At 50.1% G+C, this 20,538-nt stretch overlaps 1 protein-coding gene across 8 annotated transcripts in view; it reads right to left on the bottom strand.

The window, feature by feature from the left end:
- Nucleotides 1-20,538, bottom strand: part of nav2a (neuron navigator 2a) — a 131,112-nt gene that overhangs the window by 28,729 nt on the left and 81,845 nt on the right. For 4 of the 8 annotated variants that reach the window (XM_042330770.1, XM_042330775.1, XM_042330769.1 and 1 more), the window contains exons 12-17: nt 6,108-6,237; nt 5,019-5,331; nt 4,126-4,861; nt 1,679-1,880; nt 1,042-1,340; nt 437-502 (exon numbers count right to left, since the gene is read on the bottom strand). In XM_042330770.1, coding sequence (XP_042186704.1) covers nt 437-502; nt 1,042-1,340; nt 1,679-1,880; nt 4,126-4,861; nt 5,019-5,331; nt 6,108-6,237 — 1,746 coding nt within the window. The remainder of the gene's footprint in view (nt 1-436; nt 503-1,041; nt 1,341-1,678; nt 1,881-4,125; nt 4,862-5,018; nt 5,332-6,107; nt 6,238-20,538) is intronic. The other 4 variants (XM_042330772.1, XM_042330774.1, XM_042330771.1 and 1 more) reach the window with 1 other exon arrangement.

Raw genomic sequence — 20,538 nt, forward strand, 5'->3', positions numbered from 1 at the left:
ATGAAGCTGGTTGAGAGAATGTCAAGAGTGTGCAAAGCTGTCATCAAGGCTAAGGTGGTTACTTTGAAGAAGTTCTAATATAAAATATATTTTGATATGTTTAACTCTTTTTTGGTTACTACTATTTCATAGTTTTGATGTCTTCACTATTACTCTACACTGTAGAAAATAGTACAAATAAATAATAACTCTAGAATGAGTAGGTGTGTCCAAACTTTTGACTGGTACTGTATATGCTATCGCTTTTCTGAAAAATATATTTTGTGACACATCTTAGTGTTGTATCATGTCATAGCAGTGATTGGTGTTTTTAAATATCAAGCTCCAAGTCTAAGTTTTGCCACAAGATGGCAGCATATAAACAGCGATGGGGGACTGAGAGCCTGTAACACACACACACACACACACACACACACACACACACACACACTTTTACCTTTCCTGTTTCCGAGGTAAGGTGTTTCGGTTGAATTTAGGGCTAGCGGAGGGGGAGGACAGGGGGCTGATGGGAAAAGGGGAGGGGGCACAACAGACAAAGAGAGAAAGAACTTTAGAAAGAAAAGAGAGGGAGAAGAATCCTCTGAAGGAGAGAGCCACATTGAGTCCAACCGTTGCCACAAGCGAAAATCACCACCACCTGCTCACCAATGAATCTCCTCTACTGGTCTAGTAAGTAAAGATAATGAGATGTGTCAGAGAAGGTAACACCAGAATAGATCTGAAATGACATCGCATGACGGCATACCTTCAACAATGCTTTCCATGGAGATGCTTGGACAGTATCTCTGGTGATAATGTGGCTGATACATTCCGGTCACGTACACATTCGTGTACGCTTGGATGTTTCATAACGACACACTGAACAAACACAATATGACAGTGCATGCCATGGCAACAGCTGACAGGCTCCTTGTTTTTCTGTCCATATAAAGAGATGATGACCAAGATCAGAGCAGATTCCCCCAACATCCCACTCTTACCACTCAAACCCTCCCTCCCTCCCCTCCCTTCCCTCCTTCCTTCCACCCCACCTGTCCTCACCTCTCAGACATGCCCGTCTTGATGCTGCTGGTCCTGCCCAGAGCTGAGAGGGTGTCCTCCCTGCTGTCCCTTCCTCCATGCCCAGCGCTGCTCACGCTCATGTCGATGGACTCGCTGCTGGTGTGCATGCTGCTGACCGAGGGGTAGCCCAGGCTTCCCGCCCCGCCACCGTGCCCGCTGTGCCCACCCAGGGTACCCTCCCTGCTCTGGGCAGAGGAGCCAGTGCTCATGGTGGTGCCCCAGGTCAGGCTGTTGGAGGGCCCCGTGGAGGAGTAGACAGAGCCGGGGCTGGACGCACTCTGGGTGGGGGGGGACACAGGAGGAATTCTAGATTCATTGAGTGATTTTCATATGTTACATTTAATGGTTACATTTCCACTCCCCAAGGTCAAATCATATGTCTGCTGCCTTCTTACAGTGTTATGCATGTCGCGATCTGCTGTTGCTAGTTACATGGTTGCTTGCTATCACAGCCAACTATTGTATCACAGGGCTACCTATCGTGATCGGCGCTGGTAGCTAAAGTTGGCTATTTTCTTTGTGCCAGTATAAACTCTGTTCATACCGATGCTTATCAAGAGGCCACAAAAATATTGCCTGCTCATGTAATTTGGTTTGGCTAGTCTGCCTATCTCACCTGTTCGCTACCCAGCGTGTTATGGCCCGTGCTCAGGTTCCGTCCTCCGTACAGGGGGCTGCTGCCCTCACTCTCCCCCCCTACACCCCCAGGGGAGTCCAGAGCGGCATGGGTAGCGTGAGGGTTGGAGATCACCGTTGAGTTCTTCATGTTCTCTGCTGTGGTGACCGGAACCTGCTTATTGGACTTACCACCAAACAACCTGATGGAGAAAGAGAAGAGAAGGAGAAAGTTGAAAAGGAGAACTTGTAATCTCTTCAAAGAGTCTCTTAAATTATCACACAGCCCAGCACCCTCACACCAAAAAAGCCTTTCGGGAACGAACACTCACGCTTCATTCTTCCCTCTTACTAGCTCTGACTTGGCTGATAGCTACTTTATTAAGGAACATTTGTGAACTCGGCTATGTCAGCCACACCCGTTGCTGACTGGTGTATAAAATTGAGCACACAGCCATGCAATCTCCATAGATAAATATTGGCAGTACAATGGCCTTACTGAAGAGCTCAGTGACGTTCAACGTGGCACCGTCATAGGATGCCACCTTTCCAACAAGTCAGTTCCTCAAATTTCTGCCCTGCTCGAGCTTCCCCATTCAACTGTAAGTGCTGTTATTGTGAAGTGGAAACGTTTTGGAGAAACAATGGCACAGCCGCAAAGTTTTAGGACACACAAGCTCACAGAATGGGACCGCTGAGGGCTGAAGTTTAAAAAAAAAAAGGCCTGTCCTCGGTTGCAACACTCAGTACCGAGTTCCAAACTGCCTCTGGAAGCAACATCAGCACAAGAACTGTGCGTTGGGAGGTTCATAAAATATGTTTTCCATGGCTGAGCAGCAGCACACAAGCCTAAGATCATGTGCAAAGCCAAGCGTCTGCTGGAGTGGTGTAAAGCTTGCCGCCATTGGGGTCATTGTCATGCTGACATAGGAAAGATCCTTCCCCAAACTGTTGCGATAAGTTGGAAGCACAAATTTGTGCCTAGAATGTCATTGAATGCTAAGGTGCTTAGCCCAAACCATGAAAAACAACCCCAGACCATTATTCCTCCTCCACCAAACTTTACAGTTGGCACTATGCATTGGAGCAGTGGAAATGCGTTCTCTGGAGTGATGAATGTGGGTTCGGCGTGTACCAGGAGAACGCTACCTGCCCCAATGCATAGTGCCAACTGTAACACTTGGTAGAGGAGGAATAATGGTCTGTTTTTCAATGTTCGGGCCAGGCCCCTTAGTTCCAGTGAAGTGAAATCTTAACAATACAGCATACACGTGACATTGTAGGCGATTCTGTGCTTCCAACTTTGTGGCAACAGTTTGCGGAAGTCCCTTCCCTGTTTCAGCATGACAATGCCCCCGTGCACAAAGCGAGGTCCATACAGAAATGGTTTGTCGAGATCGTGGTGGAAGAACTTGACTGGCCTGCAGAGAGCCCTGACCTCAACCCCATCGAATACCTTCAGGATGAATTGGAATGCCGACTGCGAGCCAGGCCTAATCGCCCAACATCAGTGCCCGACCTCACTAATGCTCTTGTGGCTGAATGGAAGCAAGTCCCCGCAGTAATGTTCCAACATCTAGTGGAAAGCCTTCCCAGAAGAGTGGAGGCTGATATAGCAGCAAAGAGGGGACCAACTCCCTATTAATGGCCATGATTATGGAATGGCTAGGTTATCCAACCTGGCCATTTTAAGATGAACGCACTAACTGTAAATCGCACTGGATAAGAGCGTCTGCTAAATGACTCAAATGTAAATGTAAAAAAAAATGTAGGTAGACGGACACACACAGAGACACGAAACATGTAGAGTATTGTAGACGCATTTCTGTTTTAAAGTCATTGCTAGTAACCGCCCCTATTTCACACTATTGAGTAAAGGCTTGGGGGATTATATCTGAGTAACGTTTGAAGCATCACGTTAGCATACCCCCTTGCCTTAAGCCAAAAGACAGTGGCGCCGTCCCAAATGGCTCCCTAATCCTCATTTAGCGCACTACATTTGTTGCGGGGTCCCATTTGGGACGTGACCAGAGCGCGTTGGCGGTTAAGACGGTAGGCAGGGTGATAATATAGAGCCGGGTCTTCAAAGCCTTATTACCCAGAGAGATTAATGAGCCAGCCCAGCAGTGGTGAGGTAAGACTCCGCTCGTGTTACTGTGCACATACAAAGACTTGGCACTATGAAAAAGTGTGGGCTCAGACCTGGCTGCTGAACAGAAATGCTGAAGGGTTCGTTTTCATACAGTGGACTGATGTGACCTTTGTGTATGGATGTGAATGAGTGTGTGTGTGTGTGTGTGTGTGTGTGTGTGTGTGTGTGTGTGTGCGTGCGTGTTGCATCACACTAGGAATAGGTTTCAGACACTGTACTGTCAATGGGTGTCATTAATGACCACGTTTCAGTGTGAGTGACATTATATATCTCTGTATGTGAGTGCGTCTGTTCACCTGCGCAGTGTGGGTGAGGCAACCTGCTGTCTCCCGGTGAGAGGTACGGTGGAAGCCCCTCCCCTCAGGTTGTCCACGCCGTCTGACACGCCCTTCTCTCGGTCCGTCTGATTGGCTGGCGAGACCCCAGTCCCACTTCCATTCATTTTCCCAGTGTTTCCCATGTCTCTGCTTTTACTGTGAGTGGTAACGGAAAGTACAGCCGCTTCGATGCTGCTGGTCGACGACCGGTTTCCGTTACGCGCGGCGCCGCCGGACCGGCTGGGTCTTGGGAGGCTCCGGTACTGCAGTGTGGAGCGGGTGCTCACCTGGAGGTACCCGTCGTCATGGTGACCTAGACCGGACCCCACATCTTGACCTCCGACCTTTATCCCAACGGCTAAGGATCTCGTCCCGGACTTGGGCATTTTCCCAAGAGTAGCTGACCCGCTCGTGATGGTGGCGCCACTGGTGGTAACCATAGTAACCATCCCGGAACTCTGCTTCTTGAAGCCAAATGTGCTGGTGGGGGTGCGTGAGGTCAGTGTGTGAGACTGGGAGTGGGGTTCGGACAGGGCGTGTGTGAGGGTGTGTGTGTGGGACGTGCGGGCGGAGGCAGCGGCGGAGGTGGAAGAGGGTGTGTTTCTCTTGGCCTCGTCGTCACTGCTGCGCCCGGCATCGGAGGGCGAGCGGCGGAGGCCGTTGGAGCGAGGGGAGAGGCGGCCCTTCTCGGACACCTTGACGTCATCTGTTTTACCTACAGGTACACAGGACGGGACACACAGCAGGGGTTTAGGTCAGAGGAGAGTTTGTCATAGTTGTGGTGTTTGAGAAGGTTAACGACTCAAGATTCAGACAACACACGAGAGAAGACGACACAGCAAAACAGTGCCAGGACAGAAAACACCCATTACCTGTGCTGTGGGTCTTTATCACAGCGGACCCTGACGTTCCAGTAGCTTTAGTCCTGGGGCTGGTCACCCCCACCTGAGCACTCATGCCCCCCTTCCAGGACCCTGTGTGTGTCATTGAGGGAGTCCTACGCCCCGGGCCCACCTTATCCGACTCGTCGGACACGTCCGAGGGGTTCCGGCGGGCCCACTTGGAGCCCTGGTCCATCCTGCTGACCTCACTGTCCGACAACCCGTCTGACCTCTTGACCTCGTCACCTGACCAGGCGGGGTTCAGGGTGGTGGAGGCCGAGTGCTTCTCAGCATCCGTTACAGGCTGGTGGGGGGGCACACAGAGGATGAGAGAAGAGTGATCTATTTTATGGTGCTCCGGTATATATGGGAATAAACGGCTAAATCGGGCTGAAGTTAGTAACCTCCACCTGTGCCTGTAGGGCTGTGATGTATAGTGGTATGAGAGTATACTGACCATATGAGACGCACTACTCAGCCTACGATAACCTCTGCACTATGTGGATCCAACATGGAGGCAGTTTCCACGGAAAGAGACTATGTTCATCTAGGTGTCCGGCTCAAAGGTCAACTACTACTGGGAGAGTGACGGCCTTTGTGCCGCCTCAGTTATCCTACATCAAATAACCAGTCTATTAAATGAGTGTTATTGTATAGCGGGGGAGTGTTATCCAGAAACCCAACCCCTTTCCCAAAGCCACCCAAAAACGAGCTGAGGGTAGAATCACCTCTCAGACAGTTTGGCTTCTTAAAATGGGTATTTAATGACTTGAGGCCAGTTCAAACATCCGCCTTTAGTCTAGTCAGTTCCCAGGTCAGCCACCATAGGCTCATAATTCCCTTTCAAACTGTGAGGGATGCCAATATCATTAACACGCTCGGAGCTAAGGGGGGAGAGAGAAGTGGAGTGTGAGACTGTACTTGAGAGTTTATCTGTGAGTTCGTTCAGCGCCTGGAGCTGTATTTGTGTGTGTGTGAGTGTGTGCACTTGTGTGTGTGTGCAAGCTTGTGTGTGTGTGTGTGTGTGTGTGTGTGTGTGCCGTTCACGCATACGTGCTTGTGTCTAGCCTCCACACTGACCTGTCCGTTGAGGGCCTTGCGCTGTGCGGCCGGTGTGTTGGCGTAGGAGCTGATGGAGGAGCTGGTGTTGATGTCATCTGTGTCGACGGTGTCACTGACGCCACTGCTCACTGAGCTGCTGTCATCCCAGCTGGGAGAGAAAGGAGAAAAAGATAGGTTGAATTAAACAGCACCATTTTAACCAGGGTAAAGAGAGGAGAGAGAGGAGAGGTGACATGCCAAACAGATACCTCATTTGTCAACGGAGTTGAACAAGGGTTCGGTGTGTGGTTGAAAGGGCGCAACCGAAGAGGACTCTCCAATTAAATCAGTGTTACATTTTCTACTTCAGAGCCTTCGTCTTATTTCCAGCCGAGGAATCGGCCGAATATTGTGAATATTTCACATATCATTACCATTCCTCTATGAAGCGACACATACGCTCGACCAGGGCTCTCCAACCCACTTCCCGGAGAGCTACAGTCCTGTACCTTTTCCCTCCAACCCTAATCTAGCACGCCTGCTTCTGATAATCATCTGGTCGATAAGCTGAATCGGGTTAGATACTGGGGTTGGCGCCAAAACCTACAGGAGGGTAGCTCTCCGAGGAACAGGGTTGGAGAGCGCTGCTCGAGACGGACGACGGCAATGTATCACTCACTCTGGCTCGGAATAGGAATCCCCTGACAGTGTAGACGCCCTAATAGCCTGGCTAAAGCTCCGTGACCCTACAAGCTGGTGAACCCACGGAGACGGGAGGGATATTTTATGTGTGAGCGTAATTCCCGGGTGATAACACACAGTCGCTCTCTGCACCAGGGAGAAAAGCCCTGCTAAGGAGGCAGGGTGAATGTACGACACAGCTCACAGTCGGGCAGCAGCATAGAGCCCCGAGCTCCCTGGAAATCTCAGTCTCACACACACACACACACACACTGACTGGAGGCTGTTCATCAAAACACACAGAGGAGGAGACTAACCTTGAACAGGAAGGTTCTACAACACACACACACTAGTCTTTAACCCCACTTTGAACAATTATACAGGCTGTGTTTGTCTATCCCCAACCCTGAAGCGGGGTAGGGGACGGGGGACGGTCGCCCGGGAGACTAGAGCATGTGTGTGTGTGTGTGTGTGTGTGTGTGTGTGGGGGGCAGCAAGAGAGACTAGAGTGATCTCTAGGGAGACTATGGATGAGACAGGACCACAGGGAGGGAGAAAGAGTTAAATGCTGCCTTGACAACTATTCCAGACCACACACACACACACACACACACCACACACACACACACAGCTGCTATTGTCTCCTGGTGTTTGGATTAGTGTCATCCAGGGACAGATCCGTCACCTCTAATGCGACAGACACACGCAGCTCTGTCGCTACAGACGCACACACTGAAACACATCAGCGTGTCCTCACTGACTTTGGCTTAAGCCCCAGGAAGCATCTGTCCCTCATCTGCAGACAGGATGATGTCATGAATCATACTTCAAACACACACACACAGCCCTTTACAACATACTGGGGGATCTTACATTAACAAAACTATCATCATGCAGATCTGATATCTATCACAAGCACTGCAGTCTGTAGCTTAAGTGCCGAGGCTCGGACGCTTTGAAGTTGCCTTAAACCGACAGTATGTCTGTTCTTGACAGGACTGCAGACAGAGCGAACTGGTGAGAGATTTAGACTGACCACAGACGTCTAAACATGTTCACACAGCCATATGGGGGATAGTCAGTCCCCCCCCCCACGCACAGAGACGGAGAGACAGAGGGAGAGCGAGAGAGAAACATCACAGACCAACTGAGAATCTAAGGTTCTTGTCCATATTTAAAATCTAGTATCCTTCTGAAGATGTAGATTAGCCCATTTTCAAAAGGAAATAGAGCCATCACACACACTCTCTTACCTGGCCAGAGTTCCTGGGAGGCCGTGGGAACCTGGAGGGTGGGGGAGAATGCCGAGTTGGACAGAGAGCTTCATGAGTCCATACCGCTGAGTTACACACTGAGCTAGCCAACCTCTCTCACTTTCTGCTTCTCTCACTCTATCCCTCTCCTTCTGCCTCTGCCAGTCTCCCTCTCTCTCGTTCTGCTTCTCTCACTCTATCCCTCTCGTTCTGCCTCCGCCAGTCTCCCTCTCTCTCGTTCTGCTTCTCTCACTCTATCCCTCTCCTTCTGCCTCCGCCAGTCTCCCTCTCTCTTTGTGTCTGCCTCCTCCCTCCCACTCCGTCTTTATCCCATGCTCACTCTGGCCCTTTCTGTTTTTCTGACTGTGTCTTCTGCACTCATCCTCCCTCCCTCTTTTCTCTCTCCTGTTGCCTTATCTCCTCTTGCATATTCCCCCGTCTCTCTTTCTCCCTGGACTGAGTGAGGGAACCGTGAGAGAGAGAGAGAGTGTTCCCTCCTAGTGCATGTAACCTGACCTTCCCCAAGCCCAGTTAACCAGCTCACTGCCGCAGCCGAACCAGTAACGTCACAGCAACAATGACAAACTCTCCCAAATGTTTGTCTCGTTGTTGTAATTAAACGTAACCTTTATTTAACTAGGCAAGTCGGTTAAGAACCAATTCTTAATTACAATGATGGCCTACCGCTAACAGTGGGTTAACCGTCTTGTTCAGGGGCAGAACGACAGATTTTTTACCATGTCGGCTCAGGGATTCGATCCAGCAACCTTTCAAATCGTACGGAACCAGAATAAGTCATCCTCAAAAGACCCAACAGCAGTATGAAGCTACAGCACGTTCATAGTATGGATCACAGCCACACAGACAGATTCGACCACACGCCCATTCAAAACATCATTCCTTACTATCATCAACTAAGACATTCCCAAATCCAACATTCCCGACTTCCCCATCCATGTCGGTGTGTGCGATCCCCGGAGTTCCCAGACAGATCCACCCTGACTAACTGCCAGCCCATTACTAATTACAGATCAGCCCAGCAAACATGGCCCGAACCCACAGCCTCCTACTGGCAGCACAACCTACCTATTAACTACCGCCCAGCCATTTAGAGCCCATCAGAAAGGACGGCGACACTAACCACAGCCCCCCCCATTGAACTTAGGAAAGAGGAGCAGTCCCAAGCACGGAAACGCTAACAGCGAAACACCAGAAGGTTATGGGTTCAATTGATGTGTGTGAATCCACAATCAAATGGACTTTCGCGTCGATTTCTGAGCAGGGAAATCTCTCTTCGTAAGACGGAGACCTTCGCAGCTGTGTGGTGGCTTGCGGAAATGGAGTTAAATTGATTCATTTGAGCATTGGCCTTTAGGATGAGGTTAGGTGTACAGACAGACTACTCTCTTTTTAAAAGTGTATGGTGAAAATAAAATGTAAAAAAACAACAACACACTGCCTTTGTAAGCATCAGGCATGATGGTGATGATGAAAGGCGGGAGCGAGTCCTGGGAGACTGCAACGCTAACATTCACAAGTCCCTCAGCAAATTTAATTCCAAAGATTAGAAAAGCTATGTAACAGAAGGAGAGAGAGATGGAGGGAAACAGTAGGTGGATGAAGAGAGATGGAGAGAGACAGTAGGTGGAGAGAGACAGTAGGAGGGAGAGAGAGAGATGGAGAGAGACAGTAGGCGGAGAGAGACAGTAGGAGGGAGAGAGAGATGGAGAGAGACAGTAGGAGGGAGAGAGAGATGGAGAGAGACAGTAGGGGAGGAGAGAGATGGAGAGAGACAGTGGAGAGAGACAGTAGGTGGAGAGAGAGAGATGGAGAGACAGTAGGTGGAGATGGAGAGAGACAGAGATGGAGAGACAGTAGGAGGAGAGAGAGAGAGATGGAGAGAGACAGTAGGTGGAGAGAGAGAGAGATGGAGAGAGACAGTAGGGGAGAGAGAGAGATGGAGAGAGACAGTAGGGGAGAGAGAGAGATGAGAGACAGTAGGTGGAGAGAGAGAGAGATGGGAGGAGACAGTAGGTGGAGAGAGAGAGAGATGGAGAGAGACAGTAGGGGGAGAGAGAGAGAGATGGAGAGAGACAGTAGGTGGAGAGAGAGAGAGATGGAGAGAGACAGTAGGTGGAGAGAGAGAGAGATGGAGAGAGACAGTAGGTGGAGAGAGAGAGAGATGGAGAGAGACAGTAGGTGGAGAGAGAGATGGAGAGAGACAGTAGGTGGAGAGAGAGAGAGATGGAGAGAGACAGTAGGCAGAGAGAGTGAGATGGAGAAAGACAGTAGGTGGAGAGAGAGAGAGATAGTAGGAGGAGAGAGAGAGAGAGAGACAGTAGGTGGGAGAGAGAGATGGAGAGAGACAGTAGATGGGAGAGAGAGACAGTAGATGGGAGAGAGAGACAGTAGATGGGAGAGAGAGACAGTAGATGGGAGAGACAGTAGGTGGGAGTGAGAGATAGATGGAGAGAGACAGTAGATGGGAGAGAGAGATGAAGAGAGACAGTAGGTGGGAGAGAGAGATGAAGAGAGACAGTAGATGGGAGAGAGAGATGAAGAGAGACAGTAGATGGGGGAGAGAGAGAGATGAAGAGAGACAGTAGGTGGAGAGAGAGATGGAGAGAGACAGTAGGTGGGAGAGAGAGAGACAGTAGGTGGGAGAGAGAGAAGAGAGACAGTAGATGGGAGAGAGAGGTGGGAGAGAGAGATGAAGAGAGACAGTAGGTGGAGAGAGACAGTAGGTGGGAGAGAGAGATGAAGAGAGACAGTAGATGGAGAGAGAGAGAGATGGAGAGACAGTAGGTGGGAGAGATGAGAGAGACAGAGGTGGAAGAGAGATGGGGAGAGACAGTAGGTGGGAGAGAGAGAGAGAGATGAAGAGAGACAGTAGATGGAGAGAGAGAGAGATGGAGAGAGACAGTAGGTGGGAGAGAGAGATGAAGAGAGACAGTAGGTGGAGAGAGAGATGGGGAGAGACAGTAGGTGGATGAGAGACAATGTAGGTTTAGGCGGTATACCATATACCGGGTTATTTGAAAAAAGACACGGGATGGTTTTTCAATACCATCAACACGGTCAAGTTATTTACTTTCAATAAATGTGAATATTTACTTTTTAAAGTTAACACCTGCAATCAACTTGTGTAATACGCTATAGGAGATGAAGTAGATTGTGTTCATCATTTCATCCGTCACATTGTTTTACATTATGAAGCTTACCGGAGTTCCCCCAGAACAGTTGATTCAGTGAAACATTCATCGTTAAGGGCACAACAAGAGAAAGTGTGAGCTCCTAGCGTTCTATCGGTAAGTCTCTGCTCTGCGGCGCACATGAGATGGTGGAGTCACACTTGTACGCGGTTCACTACTGAATAGCTTGGAACGGCTTTCTGCCGTGTTTTACAAGTCAAAGAGCTCTGTCATCCGAGTTAACTGTGCAGATGCCATTCTTTCCCTGTGCTTCCTACTCGCGTTTTCCCCCTTCCTCCGTTCTTCTCCCCTCTGCTCCGAGTACACATGCTGCGTTTACTTCAGAAAAGCCTGCATCGCAACTTTGTTTATTTGCACAATTTCTCTCGTTCACTTTCGCTTGTAAATGTCCACACTCACCCGAAAATGACAGTCGGTAGCTACTAACTGTGCTTGCATAACTTTATGAGCTGGATTTGCCTGTCTTTGCATTTAGTTTATGTGCATTTTTGTTCTATAGCATTTAGCTAACAGCTTACTGTATTTCGCTATTACGTGTGCTAATCTTGTTAGAGTTTTGGTAATAGGTGGATTTTTTTGCTGTTGCATTTTTAGTGCCCCCTTGTGTGCTATGCCGGTAATACCGTAAATCCCGGGATGGCAGAGACAGTAGGTGAGAGAGAGAGAGAGAGAGAGAGAGAGAGAGAGAGAGAGAGAGAGAGAGAGAGAGAGAGAGAGAGAGAGAGAGAGAGAGAGAGAGAGACAGCTGGGGAGAGAGACAGTAGGTGAGGGAATAGACTCTGAAATGACCCAAATCAACACATTCCTGGGCTACCGCCTTAGATTCTTCCCCCCGTGTCCCCGAAGACCGCCCTCTGTTTTCACACACAGGTCAGGGGTCATAAACCCTGCTGTCATTCAACTGGGACCGCTGGCCAATGAGAAAGAGCTGCCGTTGGGGCTGGACCCAAGGGAGTGTCCGACAGCGTCCTGAGAAAACCTTCTGTTTACGTTGTTCTCTGTTTGTTTAGTTGTTCTTATGTGGTCTCTGGGGAAGTGAGGCTTTTTTTGTTTTGTTTCTTTAGCTCTGCCCATATGGTTTTCCAGGCTAAGCTCACTCCACCTCTTACATACATTTACGCATGCACGTCGCCTCTCCTTGCAGCGATGGGACAAGACAAACTACCAGTTGGATATCACGAAATCGTGGTAAAAGTACCACATTTAAAAATGTTAAAAAATTACGCATGCACGCACTCAAACGTTGGCAACCTCGGGACGATAAGGAATTTCCTCCGTTTAAAGGGGGAGCTACTATTACTCAAGACTGTTGTGGGATCAGATGACTTAGTCCTGTCGACTGCTGTCAGAGACAGTGTGAGTGGATTGGATATGGGTTTACACACTAAAACATGAGCTCCCTCTAATATATAGGTCACAGATGACGTCATGGGGAAAGAGACAGAGGTGAGGCTTACACACTCAGAGACACACACACATACCCTTACTCCGTCAAGACTGTATTGCTTTCAAAAAGACAGACACGTTTGTTTTACGGAAATCAAACCGAGGATGAGAAAAGAGAGTCTCGAGGAGGCATTTCCGTCTGTCGTATCACCAACCGCTGCGACGGGCGCAAACAAAACAGATGTGTTTTTAGGAGTGTCCCATCATGAGGACTCCAGCTTGCCTGCGCCACTACTGCCTCGACACAACTTACCCTGACCCCACAAACCTCCTCCCAACCTATTCTGTAGTGTAGACCGCCAGTAGGAACACAAACCAGTGTGTGTGTGTGTGTGTGTGTGACTCTACACACAACCACTGTTTGGCTGTCCCTGTGTAAACACCACCTCTGACCCCTCTATACACAGGGAGGAGTGAGGGAGACGGGAAGGGAGGGAGAGGGAAGGGGAGGGAGAGGGAAGGGGAGGGAGGGAGGGAGGGAGGGGAGGGGGGGGAGAGGGAAGGGGAGGGAGGGAGAGGGAAGGGGAGGAGTGAGGGAGACGGGAAGGGAGGGAGAGGGAAGGGGAGGGAGGGAGAGGGAAGGGGAGGGAGGGAGAGGGAAGGGGAGGAGAGAGGGAGAGGGGAAGGGAGGGAGAGGGAAGGGGAGGGAGAGGGAAGGGGAGGGAGGGGAGGGGAGGGAAGGAAAGGGAGGGAGTGAGAGGGAAGGGAGGGAGGGAGAGGGAAGGAGAGGGAAGGGAGAGGGAAGGGAGGGAGTGAGAGGGAAGGGGAGGGATGGAAGGGAAGGGGAGGGATGGAAGGGAAGGGAGAGGGATGGAAGGGGAGGGAGAGGAAGGGGAGGGAGAGGGAAGGGGAGGGAGGGAGAGGGAAGGGGAGGGAGGGGAGAGGGAAGGGAAGGGGAGGGAGAGGGAGGGAAGGTGAGGGAGGGAGAGGGAAGGGGAGAGGGAATGAGGGAGGGCAGTTTGAACAGGACCCTGGGGATTGGGTGTGAGAATATGGGAGGGGGTGAGGGAGAAACGGGAGAGAGGGATACAGGGTGAGGGAGAAACGGGAGAGAGGGATACAGGGTGAGGGAGTGAATGGGTGGGTGGAGTGAGGAAGGGAGAGGTAGAGAACGCGGAGGCACAGGGTAAGAGAGAGGGCAAAGGAGCGTTGGAGAGGATCTTGGACAGGACTCGGTGCATTCCTTCTCCTTGTGGACATTCCGGGCCGGAGTTGTGGGGTGGTTAAATGACACAGCTGGTCCCCGCAGCACAGAGAAATGACACGGCGACTGGACTACAGGGTCAGGAATGCATCTCTCCCGCTAGTCTCTCTCTTTCTAGCCTCGTTTCTCATTTGACTAGCTCGAGTAAACATATTTTTAGATATGAAACAAACATTACCTAAAAACGACATGACATTTCTGTGACATTCTTTGACTCTTGCACACAAATCTCTCTCTCTCGTTGAGTAAACTGTGCGCTGCTTTGAGTCAATCGACTGACCCTGATCCATAAAACAAAGTACAGATGTGGCATACAGACCACTGCATGCACATACACACTGATCGAAAGGACCCAGTGGGAGGCAGACAAGTGTGGAATTTCACATTGACAGAAGACACACACACCAGACGATATATACACACACACACACACACACACACACACACACACACACACACACACACACAGACGATATATACACACACACACACACACACACACACACACACACACTCATCTCATTTTTCTCCAGTCCTCAGGTGTTTGTGTGTGCATGTGTGTGTGTGTGTGTGTGAGCCTCCCTCCCATACTAAGTGTAGATAAATCACATTGATCTTGTTACCTTGGGTACCGCCACAAACCTGCACATTTTTACCCCCACTCAGCAAAATGTCTTTCAACCCCTCCGTGAGGTAGAGGAGGGTACCACTTAACCTTTGCCACGTTACGCAGGCCAAGGTGACAGGTGGGGCTCAGCAACCCCTCACAGCAGAATCTGTCTATAAACTTAACGAAAACATCCTCCAAAGTGGCAGGGGATGGAAGGTGTTTTCATTTCTCTCTCTTTCAGTCTCTCTATCATTGCGATGCAGTGTCCTGATGGCAGGCAGTCAGTGTGTCCCCGTGCTGACATTCCTGCCACACTCTCTGGCACTGCAAGGCTCAACGCCACTTCCCTAAGCACGAATCTAATAGGAGTCAGCCAGCCGGAGACAAAGGCATAGACCATTACAGCAGAGTGTGTGAGTGAGAGAGAGAGAGAGAGAGAGAGAGAGAGAGAGAGAGAGAGAGAGAGAGAGAGAGAGAGAGAGATAACTGTGTGTAAGAACCACACCCTCGACGTGTGTGTGTGTGTGTGTGTGTGTGTGTGAGCCTCCCTCCCATACTAAGTGTGCTGGTGACAGAGGGGAAGTCCAGGGGGAAGAGGGGGTTCATAGATGCACCAGTATCCACAGCTACAACTACATCAATAAACGCTCCTAGGAGTCTCTCTCTATCCATCTCTCTCTCTATCCATCTCTCTCTCGCCGTCTCTCTCACACACACACACACCTCAGATTCCCCTCCTCCACTACAACTTGTTAAATCCTACCGTCCATCTTTCCCTTCTCTTTCTGTCCATGCTATACGTCGCCCTCTTTGTCCCAGTTGTATCCTCTCTCCCTTTCTGGTAATATACTGTTACATCTGAACTATGACCCAGTCTTCTCCCATACCCTCCCAGGCACCGGAGAAGGCAAGGGTGCGCGAGCTCAGGAGTATAGGGGCACCTCTGCAGCTGGGGTACGTGGGTGTGTGTTTGGGGGGTTGGGTATCGGTGACTTGGGCGAACAGTTCAGCTGAAAGCCCGACGCTCAAAGGGGAGCTCCAGATATCAGACACTGGGTAGAACGGTGTTGAGACAGCACTAGCATGCCGCCAGCTGAAAGCCCGACGCTCAAAGGGGAGCTCCAGATATCAGACACTGGGTAGAACGGTGTTGAGACAGCACTAGCATGCCGCCAGCTGAAAGCCCGACGCTCAAAGGGGAGCTCCAGATATCAGACACTGGGTAGAACGGTGTTGAGACAGCACTAGCATGCCGCCAGCTGAAAGCCCGACGCTCAAAGGGGAGCTCCAGATATCAGACACCTGGTAGAACGGTGTTGAGACGGTGCATGCCGCCAGCTGAAAGCCCGACGCTCAAAGGGGAGCTCCAGATATCAGACACCTGGTAGAACAGACGGCACTAGCATGCCGCCAGCTGAAAGCCCGACGCTCAAAGGGGAGCTCAGATATCAGACACTGGGTAGGACGGTGTTGAGACGGCACTAGCATGCCGCCAGCTGAAAGCCCGACGCTCAAAGGGGAGCTCCAGATATCAGACACCTGGTAGAACGGTGTTGAGACGGCACTAGCATGCCGCCAGCTGAAAGCCCGATCAAAGGGGAGCTCGATATCAGACACTGGGTAGGACGGTGTTGAGACGGCACTAGCATGCCGCCAGCTGAAAGCCCGACGCTCAAAGGGGAGCTCCAGATATCAGACACCTGGTAGAACGGTGTTGAGACGGCACTAGCATGCCGCCAGCTGAAAGCCCGACGCTCAAAGGGGAGCTCCAGATATCAGACACCTGGTAGAACGGTGTTGAGACGGCACTAGCATGCCGCCAGCTGAAAGCCCGACGCTCAAAGGGGAGCTCAGATATCAGACACCTGGTAGAACGGTGTTGAGACGGCACTAGCATGCCGCCAGCTGAAAGCCCGACGCTCAAAGGGGAGCTCCAGATATCAGACACTGGGTAGAACGGTGTTGAGACGGCACTAGCATGCCGCCAGCGGTTCAGCGCAGCGTTATATGCGTTTACAGAGACACGCCACGGAGGAAACGGAGAAAAGTGCTGTTCTTGCATAAAAGATGTCAAAGGGGATTTGTAACATTTTGCATTCCATGTATAAGTCGAGAAGCGCGTGTGTGTGTGTGTGTGTGTGTGTGTGTGTGTGTGTGTGTGAGAGAGACGGAGAGAGACTGAGGAAAAGAGAGCCAGAGAGAAGCCAAGAAGCAGACAAAGGGTGGGAGTGGTCCTTTGATCCATTTTCTCAGCTGATCAAACCAAAGTAAGAGTGCTCCCAAAAACAATGACTGCAGACGTTGCCATATCCCCTACTCCAACCATTGAAGAACTCACGCAGGTAGAAAGCTGTCAGTAGTAGCGCCACCCAAACACAAAGACACACCGATGATAGCATTAAGCCAGTAGCAACCCATCTTCTCCTCTTGCCTCACTATCCAAAACACTCCTGGTATTCCGGACCAGAGAACACGTGCTGCCGGAATCACGAGACTCTCAAAATGAACGCAGAGGAATAACTTTTGGAGGTTTGATGTCGGATCTGATCCTAGAGGGTGACGTTACGTGAACAGTCTAAGCACCAGACACGTAGAAATGTTATTTGGGGGCACTGGGTTTAACACACACACACACACACACGCAGTGTAATATCATACAAAAAGGCCTCCTGGTTATCAGAGAAACATGATCGGTGGTTCATGAAATGCCTGGAGAACGAGAGAGAAAGGGAGAAAAGATTGTGACTGTACATGTTTAGAGCCTGGAGCAAAACCACAGCATCCTCTTCGCCGGAGAGAGAGAGAAACACACACCACACAACAGAGAGAGGGAAACAGGGAAACACACACCACACAACAGAGAGAGAGAGAGAGGGAAACACACACCACACAACAGAGAGAGAGAGAAAACAGGGAAACACACACCACACAACAGAGAGAGAGAGAGGGAAACACACACCACACAACAGAGAGAGAGAGAGGGAAACACACACCACACAACAGAGAGAGGGAAACAGGGAAACACACACCACACAACAGAGAGAGGGAAACAGGGAAACACACACCACACAACAGAGAGAGAGAGAGAGGGAAACACACACCACACAACAGAGAGAGGGAAACAGGGAAACACACACCACACAACAGAGAGAGGGAAACAGGGAAACACACACCACACAACAGAGAGAGGGAAACAGGGAAACACACACCACACAACAGAGAGAGGGAAACAGGGAAACACACACCACACAACAGAGAGAGAGAGAGAAACACACACCACACAACAGAGAGAGAGAGAAACAGGGAAACACACAACAGAGAGAGAGAGGGAAACAGGGAAACACACAACAGAGAGAGAGAGGGAAACAGGGAAACACACAACAGAGAGAGAGAGAAACAGGGAAACACACAACAGAGAGAGAGAGGGAAACAGGGAAACACACAACAGAGACAGAGAGGAAACAGGGAAACACACAACAGAGAGAGAGAGGGAAACAGGGAAACACACAACAGAGAGAGAGAGGGAAACAGGGAAACACACAACAGAGAGAGAGAGGGAAACAGGGAAACACACAACAGAGAGAGAGAGGAAACAGGGAAACACACAACAGAGAGAGAGAGGGAAACAGGGAAACACACAACAGAGAGAGAGGGGAAACAGGGAAACACACAACAGAGAGAGAGAGGGAAACAGGGAAACACACACCACACAACAGAGAGAGAGAGGGAAACAGGGAAACACACACCACACAACAGAGAGAGAGAGAGAGAAACACACACCACACAACAGAGAGAGAAAACACACACCACACAACAGAGAGAGAGAGAGAAACAGGGAAACACACACCACACAACAGAGAGAGAGAGAGAAACAGGGAAACACACACCACACAACAGAGAGAGAGAGAGAAACAGGGAAACACACACCACACAACAGAGAGAGAGAGAGAAACAGGGAAACACACACCACACAACAGAGAGAGAGAGAGAAACAGGGAAACACACACCACACAACAGAGAGAGAGAGGGAAACAGGGAAACACACAACAGAGAGAGAGAGGGAAACACACACCACACAACAGAGAGAGAGAGGGAAACACACACCACACAACAGAGAGAGAGAGAGAAACAGGGAAACACACACCACACAACAGAGAGAGAGAGAGGAAACAGGGAAACACACACCACACAACAGAGAGAGAGAGAAAACAGGGAAACACACACCACACAACAGAGAGAGAGAGAGGGGAAACAGGGAAACACACACCACACAACAGAGAGAGAGAGGGAAACACACACCACACAACAGAGAGAGAGAGAGAAACAGGGAAACACACACCACACAACAGAGAGAGAGAGAGAGAGAGAGAGAGAGAGAGAGATCGAGGAAAGAGGAGGGAGAGACAGAGCATGGGGGGAAAATGAGGATTCCTCAAAGGAGAGCGAAAAGAGAGGAAGAGAGAGGGGTAGAGAGAGAGAGGAAGCGATCCTGTCCACCCGTTTTACTGCCAGGTGCAACCTTTACCTGAGCACCTCCCTTCTCCTCAATTGCCTGAGGGACCTAGTCAAGTCGAGAAAGGTACGGAAAATGGGCATTGGGGATGCTGTGGTGCTGGGGTGTTTGAGAGGGTGCTGGAAATAACTATAACTCCTAGGGCTGTACACACACACACACACACACACACACACACACACACACACACACACACACACACACACACACACAAACCTACCCAGAGATCCACTAACATCACACACACACACCCTGGGGAGTGGAAGGTGTAAAACCTACCCAGAGATCCACTAACATCACACACACACACACACACACACACACACACACACACACACACACACACACACACCCTGGGGAGTGGAAGGTGTAAAACCTACCCAGAGATCAACTAACATCACACACACACACACACACACACACACACACACACACACACACACACACACACACCCTGGGGAGTGGAAGGTGTAAAACCTACCCAGAGATCAACTAACATCACACACACACACACACACACACACACACACACACACACACCACACACACACACACACACACACACCCTGGGGAGTGGAAGGTGTAAAACCTACCCAGAGATCCACTAACATCACACACACACACACACACACACACACACACACACACACAACGAGTGAAGAACGGAGAGAAATAAGAGACGAAGGAGAGGACGGAGGGATATACTGTATCTATTATTGTAACATTCAAAGGGTGGTTTGGGGCTTTCCTATTTCTCCCTCCTATCTGTTTCATACTGTATCTGCAAGAACACACATACACACACACACACACACACACACCACAGTCACACACGTAGACACACCACAGAAAAGAGTGTCTCTTTGTCTGGTCGGACAAAAGGAATTCAAATCAGCGGACGGATTGTTACAGATGAGATACTTCCTCTTTCTCTGGCCGTGAAATGAAATGTGAGCTGAAAGACACACACACATTCATTCAATGTGACACTCGCAGTCCTTTGTCGCTATGGGTCTGTGTCGTCCCATAACTAAAAGGGATTCTTCGGTAACGATAGTGCCAATTTGAAATGTAATTTGCACACATCTGAGCGTGAAAACAGAGGCAGTTGTAGTGACTATCCCTTCTTCGTCTTCTGATTTGAGGCGTTTATCAGGAACCAGTCGGTGTCCTGGAGAGCTACAGAAAACACCGGCTTTTGTTCCAACCCAGCAAGGAAACACCTGATTCACATCATCAACGGCAGCGTTCATCAATACCTTGATAAGTTGAATCATGTGTGTTAGTGCTAGGCTGAAACAAAAGCCTGCACACATCTGTAGCTCTCCAGGAGCCAGGGTTGGAGTCCACGGCACTAAATACTCTAGTTCTTGAGATAGAATCTCCTGTCTTTAGGCAAATTTTCCAACCTCCCCCCTTGTGCACTCTGACACATTGAAGTGCTTAGCCTGAGGTCACAAGGCTTTTACCCCATTGCCATGGTGATATCTGACACCCCAACCCCCAACCCTATCGCTGACTGGGCCCTAACGGCAGGCTAAGATGCTGGTG

This window comes from Oncorhynchus tshawytscha, linkage group LG12 (genome assembly GCF_018296145.1).
Source record: "Oncorhynchus tshawytscha isolate Ot180627B linkage group LG12, Otsh_v2.0, whole genome shotgun sequence".
NCBI lineage: Eukaryota > Metazoa > Chordata > Actinopteri > Salmoniformes > Salmonidae > Oncorhynchus > Oncorhynchus tshawytscha.